The 16,646-nt window shown below is 36.7% G+C and overlaps 1 protein-coding gene across 1 annotated transcript in view; it reads right to left on the reverse strand.

Annotated features, from left to right (window-relative positions):
* Positions 1 to 619: 619 nt before the first annotated feature.
* The window catches only part of ACSL3 (acyl-CoA synthetase long chain family member 3), a 75,078-nt gene continuing 59,051 nt past the window's right edge, over positions 620 to 16,646 (reverse strand). The window contains exons 9-15 of the mRNA XM_086366033.1: positions 15,072 to 15,211; positions 12,995 to 13,167; positions 11,318 to 11,392; positions 10,078 to 10,269; positions 8,388 to 8,502; positions 6,853 to 7,010; positions 620 to 2,710 (exon numbers count right to left, since the gene is read on the reverse strand). Coding sequence (XP_086222159.1) covers positions 2,553 to 2,710; positions 6,853 to 7,010; positions 8,388 to 8,502; positions 10,078 to 10,269; positions 11,318 to 11,392; positions 12,995 to 13,167; positions 15,072 to 15,211 — 1,011 coding nt within the window. The 3' untranslated portion in view covers positions 620 to 2,552. The remainder of the gene's footprint in view (positions 2,711 to 6,852; positions 7,011 to 8,387; positions 8,503 to 10,077; positions 10,270 to 11,317; positions 11,393 to 12,994; positions 13,168 to 15,071; positions 15,212 to 16,646) is intronic.

Raw genomic sequence — 16,646 nt, forward strand, 5'->3', positions numbered from 1 at the left:
GGCTACAGTCCATGGGATTGCAGAGTTAGACACGAGTAAGACTGTTTCAGGAGAGACTCAACAATTTTCTATATAGCTTACTTCCAGAAAACAACAGTTAGAAAACATTCTGTTTAGAATTGATACACATATCTGAAAATAGACTGTTAGATAATTCTTGGAAGTTTCCCTTCAAGTTCTTCTGGTTAAACCAATATTTATTTTTCTTATATTCAAATTATAGTTGTTGGGTCAGTTCAGTTCAGTCACTCAGTCGTGTCCGACTCTTTGCGACTCCATGAATTGCAGCACGCCAGGCCTCCCTGTCCATCACCAACTCCCGGAGTTCACTCAAACTCACGTCCATCGAGTCGGTGATGCCATCCAGCCATCTCATCCGTAGCCCACTCCCACTTTTTTTTTTTCAAATCAACCAACTTTTTATTCTTGAAAGGATAATACTAAAACATACAAGTTTCCAAGTCACCAGAGATGGTTTGGATTAAAGTAATTGGAAAGGGGATGCTACTTAATCTCATTTCTTCCGTGTCACCTGACACCTGGTATCTGATATTTTAGGAATGACAGGAACCATAAAAAGTGAGAAAAATAAGACTGTGTACAGATCAAGCCAGCAATATTAGATGTTTCTGAAAAATAACTTTTATTCTGAATCAGTGATAAGCTACATATTCATCTGCCACTATTTCAAGTCACAATTATATTGACATCTCTCCTTTGAAACAATGAACCGTTTTTTCTACTTTCCAAACAACATTTGAAAGCAAATAATTATTCTAAAGATAAAGCATCAGAAACAAATTCTCTCCACCCAAGGTGACTTTAAGTTTCAGATCACAACATTTTAGAGATACACCATTTAATCTTTCCTATTTTTACTTCTTCTTGGCAGTTTTTTCAAACTGAAAATTTAAACTATGACATGAAAAGCATTCAAAACACAATACAAATATATACAAGAATACAAGAAAAGTTTAAAACAAAAATATTGTATTGCAGTATCTCCAAATATGATGTGTTCTTGAAATGACCAAAAACCACAGGGTGCAGGCCCGCAACGCTCTCACATCCTACACAGATCTATGTTCATCTCTCTTCATATATATGTGTTTTTATTTTGCCTTTTGGTGCCTAAAGTAACTGAGACTCAAAAAGATACTTAATATGACATGAAAAACAGGGTACCTATGATTTTTTTACATCCTAATCTGAACACATCTTAATTGGTGCAATATTACTCAATAATAGGCAAGCGATACATATGAAACGACATACTATAATACAATGTTTTCAGAATCAAACAATTTCCACAATGACATGAAAAAGCTGCAAATTAACTCACCTCATTATAAAGTGAAATTCTCATATATCATAGTAAGAATGCTACTATTAGAAGCATTCTAAAGTATCTCATTTTCTAGTGTAGAACTGTTATGGTAGAAAAAATAAGGTGCATTTTTTAATAAGCCACCAACAGACACTTTATAGTGCCTGACACATATACACCCAGTGCAAACTATCCAAGAAAATAATCCTTATTTTAATATGAGATGTTTCACTACACAGCTCGACTAAAGGTAAAATGAGAAATAGCTTTCCATCATTAATATGGCATAATCACAGACAATTCAATGTATATATATATATATATGCGGTCAGTGAAAATAAAGAATAACATTCCATCCTTTGATTTATTGTTTTTAAATTCTACCTTACCTTTTAGAATTGTTCCCAATTCTAAAAATTTAGATAGTTTCCTAGTTTCCATAGCTAACTAGAAGACTAGATATTTTGATGGTCAGCTACTAGAGATTAATGGTCCACTGGCGATACCCTCACTGTGTTTCTTCTTTACTATGAAACCATAACCCTCTATTGCTATTGTTTCATGCAGCACCAACCCAACTTCATTTTTCCCTAAGAAAAAATAAATATATAAAGAAGACACTGTGAGGCATATATTCACAAGGTCTCAATTTCTTAAAACATAAGTATGGGTATATTTATTTCTCTCAAATGCATACAAGACAATAATTACACAGCAACAAATCTTTAGTTCAACAATGATTTGATTCAAAAGCATTTGAATGAAATTTACATAATTTCACATCCATACCCTTGCATTTTAAATACTGTAAGTAAAAAAGCCCCCCAAATAACCAATTCTTATATTTCCTATTTAGTCCTCTATACATCCAAACTTTAAAAAGTTACAAACTGAACATTATACAGAACATATAAATCATGTTTAAAAACTTGAGGTTTTTTAAAATCACTGTTCCCCAATATGATTCATAAAAGTCCTCATGCTGACAAGTGCAGTCCTAGGTGGTAAAGTAAACTGGAGGAGGGGAAGAAAGAAGAGACAGACACAAGTTTGCTGTCTTAATATTTTACTAATCCTGTCAGTTAAAAATGGTGATGTCATGAGAAATAACAGTTTAGGTTTAATATGAGGAATGGACTCTGCCTCACAGTTTGAGACATGCATTTCAAGTATTTTCCTATTTGATCTGAGCTCCCTGCAGCAAACTGATGCTGAAAGAGAATAACTATTTTCTTCCATACATTCGCTCAATGTCCGCCTGGTAATGTGTTTTAAGCTCTTTTCGTTTCAGCTTGAAGGCATCTGTCACCAGACCAGTTTCAGGGGTCCACGGTTCAGGGCTCAAACGAATTTTTACTGGAATTTCAAACTTTTCCAGACTTGCTGAGGTTGTGGAAAAAAGAAATTAAAAAGTAAACACAGAGCCATGAAAAATATACAATTAAAATTCTTAGCAAACAATTTTAACTTCCTCAGTCTCCACACAACCATCAAAATGTAAAATCTACAGCTAATAAATCTCACTTCTAAGCAATTTATCCCTCAGAAATACTAGAAGCAAAACATATATATATATAAGAATTATAATAGCAAAAAACTGTTTAGAAAATCTACATGTCCATCAACAGAATGAGTTGGGTAAATTATGATATAGGCATAAAATGTACACAATTCATTCTTTAAAAATAAGTTAGATCTATTGGTATGGGTATATAAAGATACTTACCATATATTGTTAGGTTTAAAAAAATGATTTTGCCTTGTGTTTGAACACTACATAAACTTACATGCAACTAGATGTGTAGGATGAGGATACAGATAAAATAAACGATATGCTCGAGGGGCTAGTATCCAGGATTAAAAAAAGGAAGTGTCACTTTTGATCTTATACCTATTTGTTTTCTTTGAATTTATTTTTTAAAAATCACTTTAGAGGGCTTCCCTGGTGGCTCAGTGGTAAAGAATCCACCTGCCAATGCAAGAGACACAGGTTCAATTTCTGATCTAGGAAGATTTCACATGCCTCAGAGCAACCATGCCCATGCGCCTCAACTACTGGGCCAGTGCTCTCGAGCCCGGGAGCTGCGACGACTGAAACCTGAGCGCCCTGGAGCCCGTGCTCCGCAACAGGAGAAGCCATGGCAAGATGAGAAGCTCACGTGCCGGAATGAGAGGAGCCCCAGCTCTCTGCAACCAGAGAAAAAGCCCACACAGCAACAAAGACCCAGCACAGCCAAAAATAAAATAATTTTCTAAAAATCACTTTAACAACTAAGAAATAATAAAGTTAAAACAGAAATCTAGTGACTGAGCCAGGACAGTCGCCGTGAGCTCTGAGGAAAACTGTGTGCTCCCTACTGTGTTTCTCACACACCGCTCGATATCAAGGAGATCCACAAGAGGGGAAGGATAGGGGGTGGTGGGGGAATGAGATCTGAAGAAGCACGTTTCCTTATTAAGGCTGATTTACTTTTCCAGCACTTGTTTCACAAATATTTACCAGCAAAAATTATTGTGTAAAATGCTTTAGTAAACATTGTTTTAAAATACAAAAATGAATAAAAATGAATAGTTTCTGCTCTCAACTGGTATACTATTGGGAAAGGGGTAAACACTTAGCCATAATAATACATACATTTTAAAAGAATTGAATTCAAGATATAGATGCCTTAGGAAGAAAAACGATATATTAACTCAAATAATAAAGTTTTATTCTTCAAAGATTACAAGTATTTCAGGAGTGGTTTCTAACTGGAAAAGCCACCATGAGAAAAAGCAGTACAGTAGGGACCAAGCATTAAAGGACACGAGTTTGACAGCACTGAGAGGCGTGGAGACTCGCACGCAGGCCCTGGAAGCCCACGCTCAGCTATAAACACTCAGCACTGCACTCATGATTGGACTCAAAACGATGCTAGCAACAGCGATATCATCTACACCAGGTTTTAGAAAAATGAACAGAGCAACAATCACATGACCAGTTGGGGAAATGGGGACTCTAATAAAAACTATGAGTATTTCTTCCTTATTTTGTTGTGAATATGTTTGTATATATGGTAAGCAAATACTTTTGTTTTCTTCCCCTCATTCTCTTGTCATAATATATTAATAAGTTAACTTTATATCACAGTATTTAAGTTACAGGATATCAAAGTAGCAGAGTTAAAAAATCACTCAGGGGTGTGCAAACACTTCTGGAGAAAAGGTTCATGTATTTTCAGTTGCACACAAGATAACTGTTTAATGTTAGGTGACAGTCTGACTTTGTTACTGTCTTTACTTGGAACTTAAACTATGGTTTAAGGAAATGTATGTGGGTGCCAAGCTGACAACAGGAGGACTGTGGTGGTTTTATGCCTCATCTGGACTAGGCTGGAGTTCCCAGTTATTCAATTTGAAAGTGGTTTTATAGATATGGCTAAGTCAGTTCAAAGACCTTGAGAGCTGAGCTGAGGCCCCCTCAAAAAAGAAGCAATTCTGCCTATGGACAGGGGCTTTGACCCCTGCCTAAGAGCTCCAGTCCACTTTTTCAACAGTCTGTCCTACAGATTGCCAGTCTGTCCAGCCAGCCCCCAGTGAAAAGGCAAACTAATTCCCTACCTGAAAAGTTTCTATAGTTAAATATATTTAACCTACTGATTCTGTTCTCTGGTGTGAATTGAATATAGACTTGGCTTAAAAATGAAGTTGGATCCCTTCTTCACATCATATATAAAAATGGATTAACTCAAAATGGATTAAGGACCCAAATATAAGGACAAAAGCTACAAAACTCTTAGAAGAAAATAAAATATTTACTTGTAACTTAGATTAGGCAACGGCTTCTCAAATGTGAAGTACAAGCAACCAAAGGAAAAAAAGGAAATTGTTTCTTATAAAAATTAAAATTGTTGTACTTCAAAGGATACCATCAAGAAAGTAAAAACACAACCCAAACAATGGTAGAAAATACTTACAAATCACATATCTGATAATGGATTTGCATCTAAAATATATAAAGACCCATATAGTGACAGATTTTATTTTCTTGGGCTCCAAAATCACTGCAGATGGTGACTGTAGCCATGAAATTAAAAGACGCTTACCCTTTGGATGGAAAGCTATGACAGACCTAGATAGTATATTAAAAAGCAGAGACACCTCTTTGCTGACAAAGGTCCATGTGTAGTCAAAGCTATGGTTTTATCAGTAGTCATGTACAGATGTGAGAGAGACCACAAAGAAGGGGGAATGCCAAAGAAGTGACGCCTTTGAATTGTGGTGCTGGAGAAACTTGAGAGTCCCTTGGACAGCAAGGAAATCAAACCAGTCAATCCTAAAAGAAATCAACCCTGAGTATTCATAGGAAAGACTATGCTAAAGTTGAAGTTCCAATACTTTGGCCAGTAAAAGGAAATGAAGTGTTGATACACACTACAACAAAAATATAGAGATGAACATTTCATGCTAAGTGAAAGAAACCAGTCACAAAAACCCATATACAATATGGTTCGACTTTTACAAAATCTCTAGAACAGGCAAATCTACAGAAACAGAAAGATCAGTGGCTCCCAAGGACTAAGAGGTCTGAGGTATGATGAGAAGTGCCTGCTGATGGACACAATATTTCTTTTTTGAGGTGATGACAAAGACAATGAGGTGATAACAATCTGAAACTGATATGGCAATGTGTACAATTCTGCCAACATACTAAAAACTATTGTATACTAAATGGTTGAGATGTTTGGTGTGTAAATTATATGTCTGTTTACAAAATTTATTTTTTAAAAATATATATTAAGTATATAAACTTTAAATTATGCTTAATTGTTTCAGTATTCTACCTTACGGAGAAACAATATAGGTTTCTAACTTAATTCAGCATCAGTGCAAGGATTTTGAGTTACCTAGAAAAGCTGGAAACTATATTCAGGCTGACATGCTAAAAAACATAATTACTCCTGAAATACAGGGTCAGAATAACTTCATCTGATTAAATGAGATCTACATTTTTCATTATCTTGAATGACATATCTAAGGAGAATAAAAATGCACACTTATATTTCACTTAACGCTGATGACTCAGACAGTAGAGCTGTTTTTATTAAACCAAGAATATCAAACTACATCTCTCTGTGCCCACTCCACAAAACACACATACACATACAAAAGGGGTAGAGGACACATGATAGCAGTGTAGAAAGAGTCTTGGACGGTTCACTGTGGGCTGGGGTGTCTGGGAAGCCCAGCAGGGCCTTGGAAACAGCAGAGCAGAGTGGAGAAAGGGCCAAACCGGAAAACAGAAACTGTGAGAAGAGAACGTTCTGATACGTGTACATCAGTGGTGGGCGTGGTGGCCTTGTGTGTCCCCAGAGGAGCTTGAATGGATGGGGGTGACAAGCATGTTCTCCAAACTAATGGTAGGAAAATATGATTGGTTTCTGAGCAGGAAATGTAACCTAAGTCCTTGTAACAAAAACAGAACAAACAAGTTAAAGTATTCTCTCCCCATCTCAGTCCCAGAACCAGTTACCACTCTCACTCACCTGAAATAGCAGCTTCAGAAAGCACTTTCAGTACCTCATTCTCCATTTCACAGCTGTTACACAGCTCCTCCCAAGTCCCATGAAGTCCTTTCCTTCGTGCTAGTTCTGTTAGTTCCTTTTGATTTGGCACAACAAATCCGATGACATAAGAATGATAACTGAAATACATAAGGGACAACTTGGTTAGGGCACTAAATGGCACACCATGTTAACTGTGGTTACTGATTACACTCAAGTTTAGAAGCCAACTCTCTACCATTTTAAAGAACATACATAATATTTGCCACACTTACTTCATGCAACAGCCACTTTTACTGTCTGATTCATAACACGTTCTGATGCTTTGGCAGAATTCATTGCTAAATAAACCTTAATCTGACATTTCATGATGAATTTCAACTATGTATATAATAACTATTATGAATCATGCTTTTAAAAGAAATTAGAAAATTTAGCTTTAAAAAGTCAGTAATTCACATCAATAGACTATAAACGAAAATAAAAGCTAATGAAAGTAAGAAGCTGTTTTTAAGAAAATCTGGCAACAAGTCAAACTAATGTGATTATATATTCTTTTATCATGAGAATTTGTATTCTAGAGGAACTCTAAGCACGCCCACAGAAAGCAGTCACCTGAAGAAACGACAGCATCATCAGAAGAAAGACAGTCCTGGTTAGTATCACACCAGAAAATCCAGAACTGTTAGCATCACTAAAGAAAACACTTCATGACTAACAGAGGGCAGAATCATTTATAAATCGATATGGTAAATCTCTAAAGTGGGCTGTACCTCAAACTCTATTTCTAAATTGGTTCTTCTAATACCAGATTTTATTTTTTCACAGTAAGTATTATGTTAACTGCAGCAGTAAGTCTTCTAGACTGGCCACAAAACACCCAATCACTACCACTGGGGAATGATTGCCACACACAGTAGTGTTACGGAAAAATGTGAACAGTGTGTCAATCTGAAATTCCAACACATTTCCCAAGAGTGCATTCCTGGGATTAACTTTAAACTCTCCTTCCCAGCTGCCTCTGAATCATCATGGGCAAGAGACGCTATGTGTTAAGCCACAGCTTAACCTAGCTTAAGGGGGGAAGGAAGCCCTCCTTTGGGGTTCCTGGGGCCCCAGGCAGGCTCGAATAGAGAAGTGGTAGTAAGAACTGAGCAGAGCACTGTTAGCCGACCAATTTCCTTCTTTACTCAGCTCTCCTCTAGACTGGTTGCGGGAAGCCTCCTCGTGTAGAAGGACAAGTAGCTCAGAGAACCAAAGCAGGGGGAAGGAGGGTTTATTTTCTTCACCTTCCAATCACATGGGATTCTGCACCAAGATGTAAAACAGAAATCAGACAGAGGACAATATGGAGAGGAGCATCACAAGGCAAGAATCAGCCAGTGACTGTAATGAGAAGAGGAAAACCCATGAGAAGGAAGAGGTCTTAGTATAATTTTACAGAGAAGGCCAGCAGAGAAAGGAAGGGCCGACAGCATTACCAAATGTTTTAAGCAGCATAAATTCTATGCTCTTACCTGTTTGCATATGCACAAATGTTATCTATTAGTGGGAGATTCTTCAAAGCAGCCTCCACCTTCCCAAGAGAAACATATTCTCCTGCCTGTAGTTTTACAAGGTCCTTCTTACGATCTGTGCAAAAACAGGGCCAGGAGCAGGGCACATTGGAGGATAGTATCAACACACCTTTAATACATACAAATACTGGCTATTCCCCACAAATACTGGCCATCCCCTACATAATTTGCAATCAGTTAAGTTCCTTATAAGAGTTATGCTGAAATTTAAAACACATAATAAAATGAGGCCCTTATTTCTGTACCACTGAATACATTTTTTTAAAAAACTTAGCTTCTTAAGGGACCCCATCCTCAGGGCTTCGGGTACATTCTGCTCGACAGATTACGTCCACGGGACACATTAATGCCAGAAAGGTCAAGAATATATACTCAAGTGCCCTGTGAAAGCTCACAGTCTATCTGAAGAGAAGCAGGATGAAAAACCATATTACTTCAGTACAACATGGTAGTGCTAAGTGTTCAGACTCTCCAACTTGCTGATTTTGGAAGAATTCCTGCAAGTGAGGCCTGAACTGAGTCTTCAGAGAAGACTGAGCAGCAGCCAAGTGGAATGGCACTGGCAAAGAACAGAGCTGTGCCAGTTTGCATTACTGCAGCACAAAAGAGATGGGGGCAGATGGGTGAGCGGGGCCACCCTCAACTGAGCCTCTGGGAGCCACTCAAAAGTTTCCAGCAGGAAAGCAGTCAGGGAGATAGGGGTTCAGTAATCACGTGGTGGCCACGAGAGGGTGCATTCAGCAGAGGTAGGCACTACAACAGAAGGAATTTCTTGCAACAGGGTGGCAAAAGGTGCAGACCTGACCTACAATTACAGAAACAGGGAGAGATGGACAGAACGATCTTGAGGCATATTTTATAAGGTAAAGTAATGGAATATGGATTAACTATATGGGAGCTGGCTGCAGAGGCTGTCATCTCCTGCCAGTGTCTAGATGGCATGACTGGGATAGAAGTGCCATTAACTGAAACAAAAAACCCAAGAGGAGAAGCAGGAGAATGTATTTTTCACCTGTCAGTCCTGGTACTGAGCTGCCAGGCATTCCTTAGCTCTCAATGGCAAGGGAAGGAAATGCTTCAGACAGGCAAGAGTCTTGCCCAATAACCTCTACATACACAAAAATGATGGCTTCCCAGGTAGCTCAGCTGGTAAAGAATCCGCCTGCAATGCAGGAGACCCCAGTTTGATTCCTAAGTTGAGAAGATCCCCCAGAGGAGGGCATGGCAACCCACTCCAGTATTCTTGCCTGGAGAATCCCCATGGACAGAGGAGCCCAGTGGGCTACAGTCCATGGGGTCGCAAAGGGTTGGACATGACTGAGCAACTAAGCACAGCACACAAAAATGAATACTCCCTACTAAGAATTCGACTCTTTAAGGGTTATCTAGTAGTAATTAAAAATACCACTTCTGAACAGACCTTAAGGCCTCATAACATGTCAAGCCTTATAAATTCCATACAGTCCCTCTTGTGCATTTTTACACTCCAGGGCTGATACAGAGACCATACCAACATTACAGAAAGATGAATTCTTACACTATTAAACAACTTCTCTAAATATACAATCTCTTTTTTGAAAAGACACTACAGGAACATCTACTTAAAGAGAAACAGTATCAGCTGGCTCACCAATGATCTTCAAACAACCATCAGGGTCAAACTCCCCAATGTCTCCAGTACAGAGCCACCTCTGTCCATTTTCATCTTCAAAAAAATCAGCTTTTGTTTTCGCTTCATTTTTGTAGTACCCCATTGTCACATTTTGGCCACCAATAAGAATCTCACCCCTGGGATGTGGTTTATCGGTATTAAAGTATCCACCTAATAAACAGAATAATTTAGAGTTAATTGAATAGTTTTATCCCTCACACATCAGGTGAATATTTGAAACTGCTAGTTTCCAAATAGGGACATCTGATTTTGATCCAATTAGGGTTTCTCAAAGTAAGGCAGACACTATGAACAAAATTCATCATTAAATCTAGCTACAAATTTTCAGTTACTTAACCATAAGCACTTCTGCTTTCAAACTACTATTCCGAGAAAAAAAATAAACGCAAAAACCCAACATCTAGTGTATAAAACAGTTACATATGTACTATGCAGGTCAGTTCCTTTAAGGATTCTGTAGAGATGCTTAAATATCATACTAATTAACTGATAAAAGTGCTAAATTGTGCATTTTGAGAATCAATCTCAGTATAAAGTCAAACTAGCATACATTTAGAGGATTTATTCCTTACAGATAACTTCAGAATAGTTCCAAGCTTATGAAACATTTTCACTAGTTTTGCTAAAAGACAGCTGAAAAGTGACACCCAAGGCTTAGAATCTCTTTGTATAAAAGAAAAGTGTATCCAAACAAACCAGAAATAATATGCACATGTTAATAGGATCAAATATTTTAAAAATGACTAGTATTTAAACAGAATGAGCAAGACAATTTTACGTAATTATAGTAAAAATTTCCTTCTGATAATTTTGGGTTGAAGCCGTCAAAGAAGAGAAAGAAAAAAGAAAAGAATAGGTAAAAATCTTCCGTTTCACAGAATGAATTTTGCGATTTTGTTTCTATAAAATATGATCATTTGCAATTTATGGGCATTATTCATTTAATACATCTTCAAATTTTCCCCATAATTCTTACTTGCATTTATGTAATAAAACAAGCAAAAAAAAACCAATTCTTCAAAATCATCTCTGAAACAAGCATAATAAATTCACTCACAGCTCTAGATAAAAATATTTCTATTTACAAAAGACAAAAGTAAGCACTTATGGGTGATTTTATATTCTAAAATAAGGAAGAAAATGAAGTACAATTCTAATACTATACAAATTAATGCTCTGGGCTAAAACAGGTTATTACCTTCCTCCCAGTTCTTTAATTTGATTTCACAGCAAACTAATGGTGCTCCCACTCTGCCAGTATTGTAGTCCCACACTATGACGTAAATGAAAAAAAGTATTTGATTATGGTAGTTAATAAACTGCTTCATTTTTTTTTTAATTACAAAGATTTATCCCAAAGCTTAGATATCCCCAGAGAACCTTTACAAGCAGAAGTAGCACACTGGTGAACCAGGCTGTGTAGCCCACACTGAGGTGTTTTGTTTCTTTAATCTTAAGTGGTTATAAACAAGACACTTTACAGAAGAGTACAGAATCTCCAAGAGCCATGGGTCCACATTTCCAGCACAGCAACAACTATAGCCCCTAACAGACAGGACAGGCCTGCTCCAGTTTTCCCAGATTCCATACCATCACATTTTCGTACACCCACTAAGTAGCTGCTTGGTTCATGACTCTGCCTTCCCTGTTTTTAAGGATGAAAGAGTACAATGGTTTACAGCTATTCCACTTTCTTACTCGACTTAACACAGCTTTGCAGGACAAATAACCTCTCCAGTCTTCAAAGTGAGACCTCTGAAGCTCCCCTCACCTCAGCTTACGCTACCATACCCTATTTAAACTCATACAGTAAGAGTTCAGAGGCCAGGCTGGAGGTTCAGACTGTTCACTTTCAAAGATCTGGGGCAAGACTTCACCACTATTATGAATTACTACTGCATTAGGTTTCCTTTTCAAGGACCATTCAAATATCAGAAATAAAAGTTTGATACATGATACTTTACAGATTTATTTACAACATAAACCATCACTGCTTAATCGCACAACCAATGGAAACCTTAAAAATCAAAGAAATTACAGCTCCTTGGGAATTGAACGTGCATGTTTTTAAGAATGCTTGTGTGTTTTCTGCAAACCAAGACTTACAAGCAGCTTCCAAAAATATGAAAATGATAGAGGACATAACAGAAAACTGGAAAACATGGAAGTAGTGCAGGATAAACCTGGCATAAGAATGGTACACAAAATCACTTAGGGCAAAGAAAGGAACATGAATAAGGTTTAGTGTCTACAAATATCTAGAGAAAACAAAGGAGAAGCATAATTTTTTCTTGGACTTGAGAACAAAGTAACTTTCCTCTATAAAAGAGCACATGGGGCACTAGAGAGTCACCTGGGAACCACCTGGGTGATGGACCAGTCACCTAAACTCGTCACCATGATAAACTCTGGGAATTAGATTCTCCAGACTAAAATGAGATTCTCTAGTTTTTCATTGCACTTATTTTAACACAGACCACTCACCTCAATAAACATTTCTGAATTTGACCCTTTTATAAACCTAAACAAACACACTAATTTTTCTACATAAAAAGAAATTTAATAACTGATATAAGATCATATATGCATACAATACAGCTAATGCTTGTTATTTAACCTTCTTTTCTAGAATGCTGCTGCTGCCATTAAATGCAAGTAGTTTTTAATACTACCTATCATAAGTTTAACATGAAAAACTCCTCTACATGAACTAGTGACATTCAGACATACCTAATACATTCTGAAAACTGATTTCAACAATCACAGTACTTGGGATTTACACAAATATTTTAACTGATTTTCTATATATTTGCAAACAACAACCCATACCAAAAGGGCCAGGAGTTATAGGCACCACTCTTCAGACAACACTAACCTTCTGTAATTGTTCCAGCCCCACAAGATTCAGTGAGTCCATACCCCTGACCAACAGGACAGCAAAAACAGATGTTCATGAATCGCTGTGTGGTTGCAGAAAGTGGAGCACCTCCACACAACAGAAGTCGAGTATTTCCACCTAGCAAGCCTCGAACTTTCCGGAAAATAAAGCTAAAAAAAAAAATCCAATCACAGAATTTTAAAGCTGAATGGGATTTTCCAAATCATTTAGACTAATCTCCCAATTTTGATATATAGGAACACCTCGAAGATAATTTAGGGTTTGGTTCCAGACCATAGCAATAGAGAGACAATCACAATAAAGCAAGTCACTTCAATTTTTGGTATCTTGGTACATACAAAAATTATGTTTATACTATACTGTGGTTTATTAACTGTGCAACAGCAGTATGTGTAAACAGCAATGCATACCTTAATTAAGAAATACTTTATTCTTGGCAAATGCTAACCACCTGACAATAGAGGGTCGCCACAAACCTTCCATTTGTTTAAAAAGAAAATCACAGTTACTTGTGAAATACAATAAAGCAAGGCGCAACACAATGAGGTGTGCCTGTGAGACGTTGAGACCAAGTGATTTATCCAAAGTCACAAAGCCAATTTAAGAATTCTCTTGACGCACTATTTAAATCTAAATGTCTATCCAACCAAGTTTACTTGACCAAGAAAATGTGATTTTCTCTTAAGAACTGCAAGAAATATTAGAATTCAAAATTGCCAGGTTTAATTTTGTATAGTAACGGAAATCCTTTGCTTATGGCCAGAATAATTAGTTTTATATCATTATATAATACATATTAATACTGAATAACTTGACTGTATCTTCATGAAGTTTATTATTAAAAGCAAATTATTTTTTTGCTTTAGCTTATTTCATTAGAAATGTATACATATCTGTAAATAGCAATTTAGCTCTTTAGAATTTCACTAATTCAAAGTATCCGGTAAATTTAAAAAGGAAACAACTCTAATATCTAATTGAAATGCTTCTGAAAATACACTAAATAAAGAGACCGCTTACTACCTTGATGAAAAGAGGGGAAGGGTTTTGTCTGTATTTTAATAACTTTGAAAAAGGCAAAGATCAAAAGGCAACCATTTAAAATATGTGTGTATATAAATATATCTAATATATATGTGTATATATAAATATATATGTGTGTATATATAGTAGTGATAGTCACTTAGTCGTGTCTGACTCTTTGCAACCCCATGAACTGTGGCCTGCCAGGTTCCTCTGTCCATGGGATTTTCCAGGCAAGAATACTGGAGTGGATTGCCATTCCCTTCTCCAGAGGATCTTCCTGACCTAGGAATTGAACCCAGGTCTCCTGCATTGCAGGAAGATTCTTTACCATCTGAGCTACAGGAAAGTATACAAATACATATCTGTGTATATATAAATACATATATATATGCACATAAACATATGTGCACATATATATATTATGTGTGTGTATAAATACGTATGTATTATATATACATATATGTATATATATGTGCACATATATTATATGTGTGTATAAATACATATGTATTACATAAATACATATATGTATATATATAAATATATATAAAATAGGTTTACAAAGCAGTTATGTATCTCACTGGAGAGATTAGTAAAAGGCAGGAAAAAATTATAAAGCTTTAAATGTGACACATTTGAAAACTATTAATATCCCCATAAAAAGTAATTTGAATGTCATCATACTGTTATTTTCTAATTTCTCAACTACTTTACAGTTAAATATACTTATCCTATTAGTGCCATGGGGGGAGGGGTGGAATAGGTCACAAAACGTTTAATACCTGGTTGCCATTTTCTATTCCTATCAAAATAAATTTAAAAGCAAAGAGAAACTACTTCTCAAAATAATTAAAATCATGTAAGTGGCCACCAAAGATATAAACACACTATTAGCACAATAAAATTTTTGGTGATATTTTTCAAATAACTGCTCATATTCTTATGCGAGATGGAATTTTTAGAGACCCTTAAGATAATTAATGTGAACAAATGATCAAAAATGACGGAGGAAGAGCCTTTTACACACCTATCACACAGCGGAGTACTGTGCCCTTTTGAAATCTGTTCCATTTTGTAATTATAGGCCAGAATAAACAGATTGCGTTGAAAACTGCTCATTTCATTCACTTTATTCATGACATTTTTGTAGATTCGATCCATGATTTCCTAAAAATATACAAATGACTTAATATAGTCAATAATGCTCTCAGCTACCTTATTTAAAAGCTTAACATCAGATTACTATTTCCATTAAGAGAGACATTTTAAAAGAGACATTCTGTCAATAATAAACTTTTAAAATAGAGCCACACTTTGTTTAAAAATGAGATTTCAGTAAAAGCAATTTTTAATAGATGTTTAGCAGTAGTAAAGAAAGGGGAAATATTAAAAACCTTAGGGCAGTAATATGCCACCACTGATTCTTTACACTGCTTTGTTTATTTATCTTACTTGTGTGTGTACTCAGCTATGTCCAGCTCTTTGCAACCCCGTGGACTACAGCCTGCCAGGCTCCTCTGTCCATGGGACTCTCCAGGCAAGAATACTGGAGTGGGTTGCCATTTCCTTCTCCAGGTTATCTTACTTATTCTGAGCTAAAAACTAAACTCACTAAATAAATGAACATCTATATGAAATGACTTTTTAAATTCTCCTAATTTTATCTTATGAAGATATGAAGTACTACATTCTTGGCTCACAAAAACCATGGGGTTATTTTGCTTGCTGGTTTTGATTTTTAATGCTGCACCCAGGAAAAAATTTCCTTGCCTGAACTGTATTTTGCTTGCTACTGCTATTACTATGACATACACTTTACTGACTTGAAATAGTTTCTCTCCACAATTTTATACTATATTTAATATTCATATGAATCAAAAATTTAAAGAAAGATATTATTAAGGAAACTACATACCTACTGAAACTTCAAAACTACTGATCATTTATATTTGCCTTTAGAAAAACTACATAATAATGTGAACATTATTATGTGAACATTTGGTGTGTGCAGCAGTTCAGTCGTGTCCTCCCTTTGCAACCCTTTGGACTGCAGCCTGCCAGGCTCCTCTGTCCATGGAATTCTCCAGGCAAGAATACTGGAGTGGGCTGCCATTTTCCTCTCCAGGGGATCTTTCTAACACAGGGATAAAACCAGTGTCTCTTGCGTCTCTTGCACTGGCAGGCAGATTCTTTACCAGCTGAGCCATCCGAAACATTTGGTATCCAGTTAAAATTCAAACAAAATCAGAAAGTCTAATGTAAAATGTACATTAGGGGCACAGAGAATCACTATCGCCCCATTTCTATTGGTCTTATTCCCAGGCCCCTCCCTATGCCTGACACGAAATTAAGATGCATAGTGCTTCTCTGTCAGTCATCCAGTTGTGCCCAACTCTTTGCAACCTCATGGCTGCAGCCTGCCAGGCTCCTCCGTCCATGGGATTTTCCAAGCAAGAATACTGGAGTGGGTTGCCATTTCCTTCTCTAGGGGATCTTCCCAACCCAGGGATGGAATCCAGGTCTCCCACATGGCAGGCAGACTTTACCATCTGAGCCATCACAGAGATTCTCGGACAATTCAAAGTGGCACCAACTTCTCTGT

This window comes from Bos grunniens, chromosome 2 (genome assembly GCF_055505025.1).
Source record: "Bos grunniens cultivar Pamir isolate PY7600 chromosome 2, Bosgru_T2T1.0, whole genome shotgun sequence".
Taxonomy (NCBI): domain Eukaryota; kingdom Metazoa; phylum Chordata; class Mammalia; order Artiodactyla; family Bovidae; genus Bos; species Bos grunniens.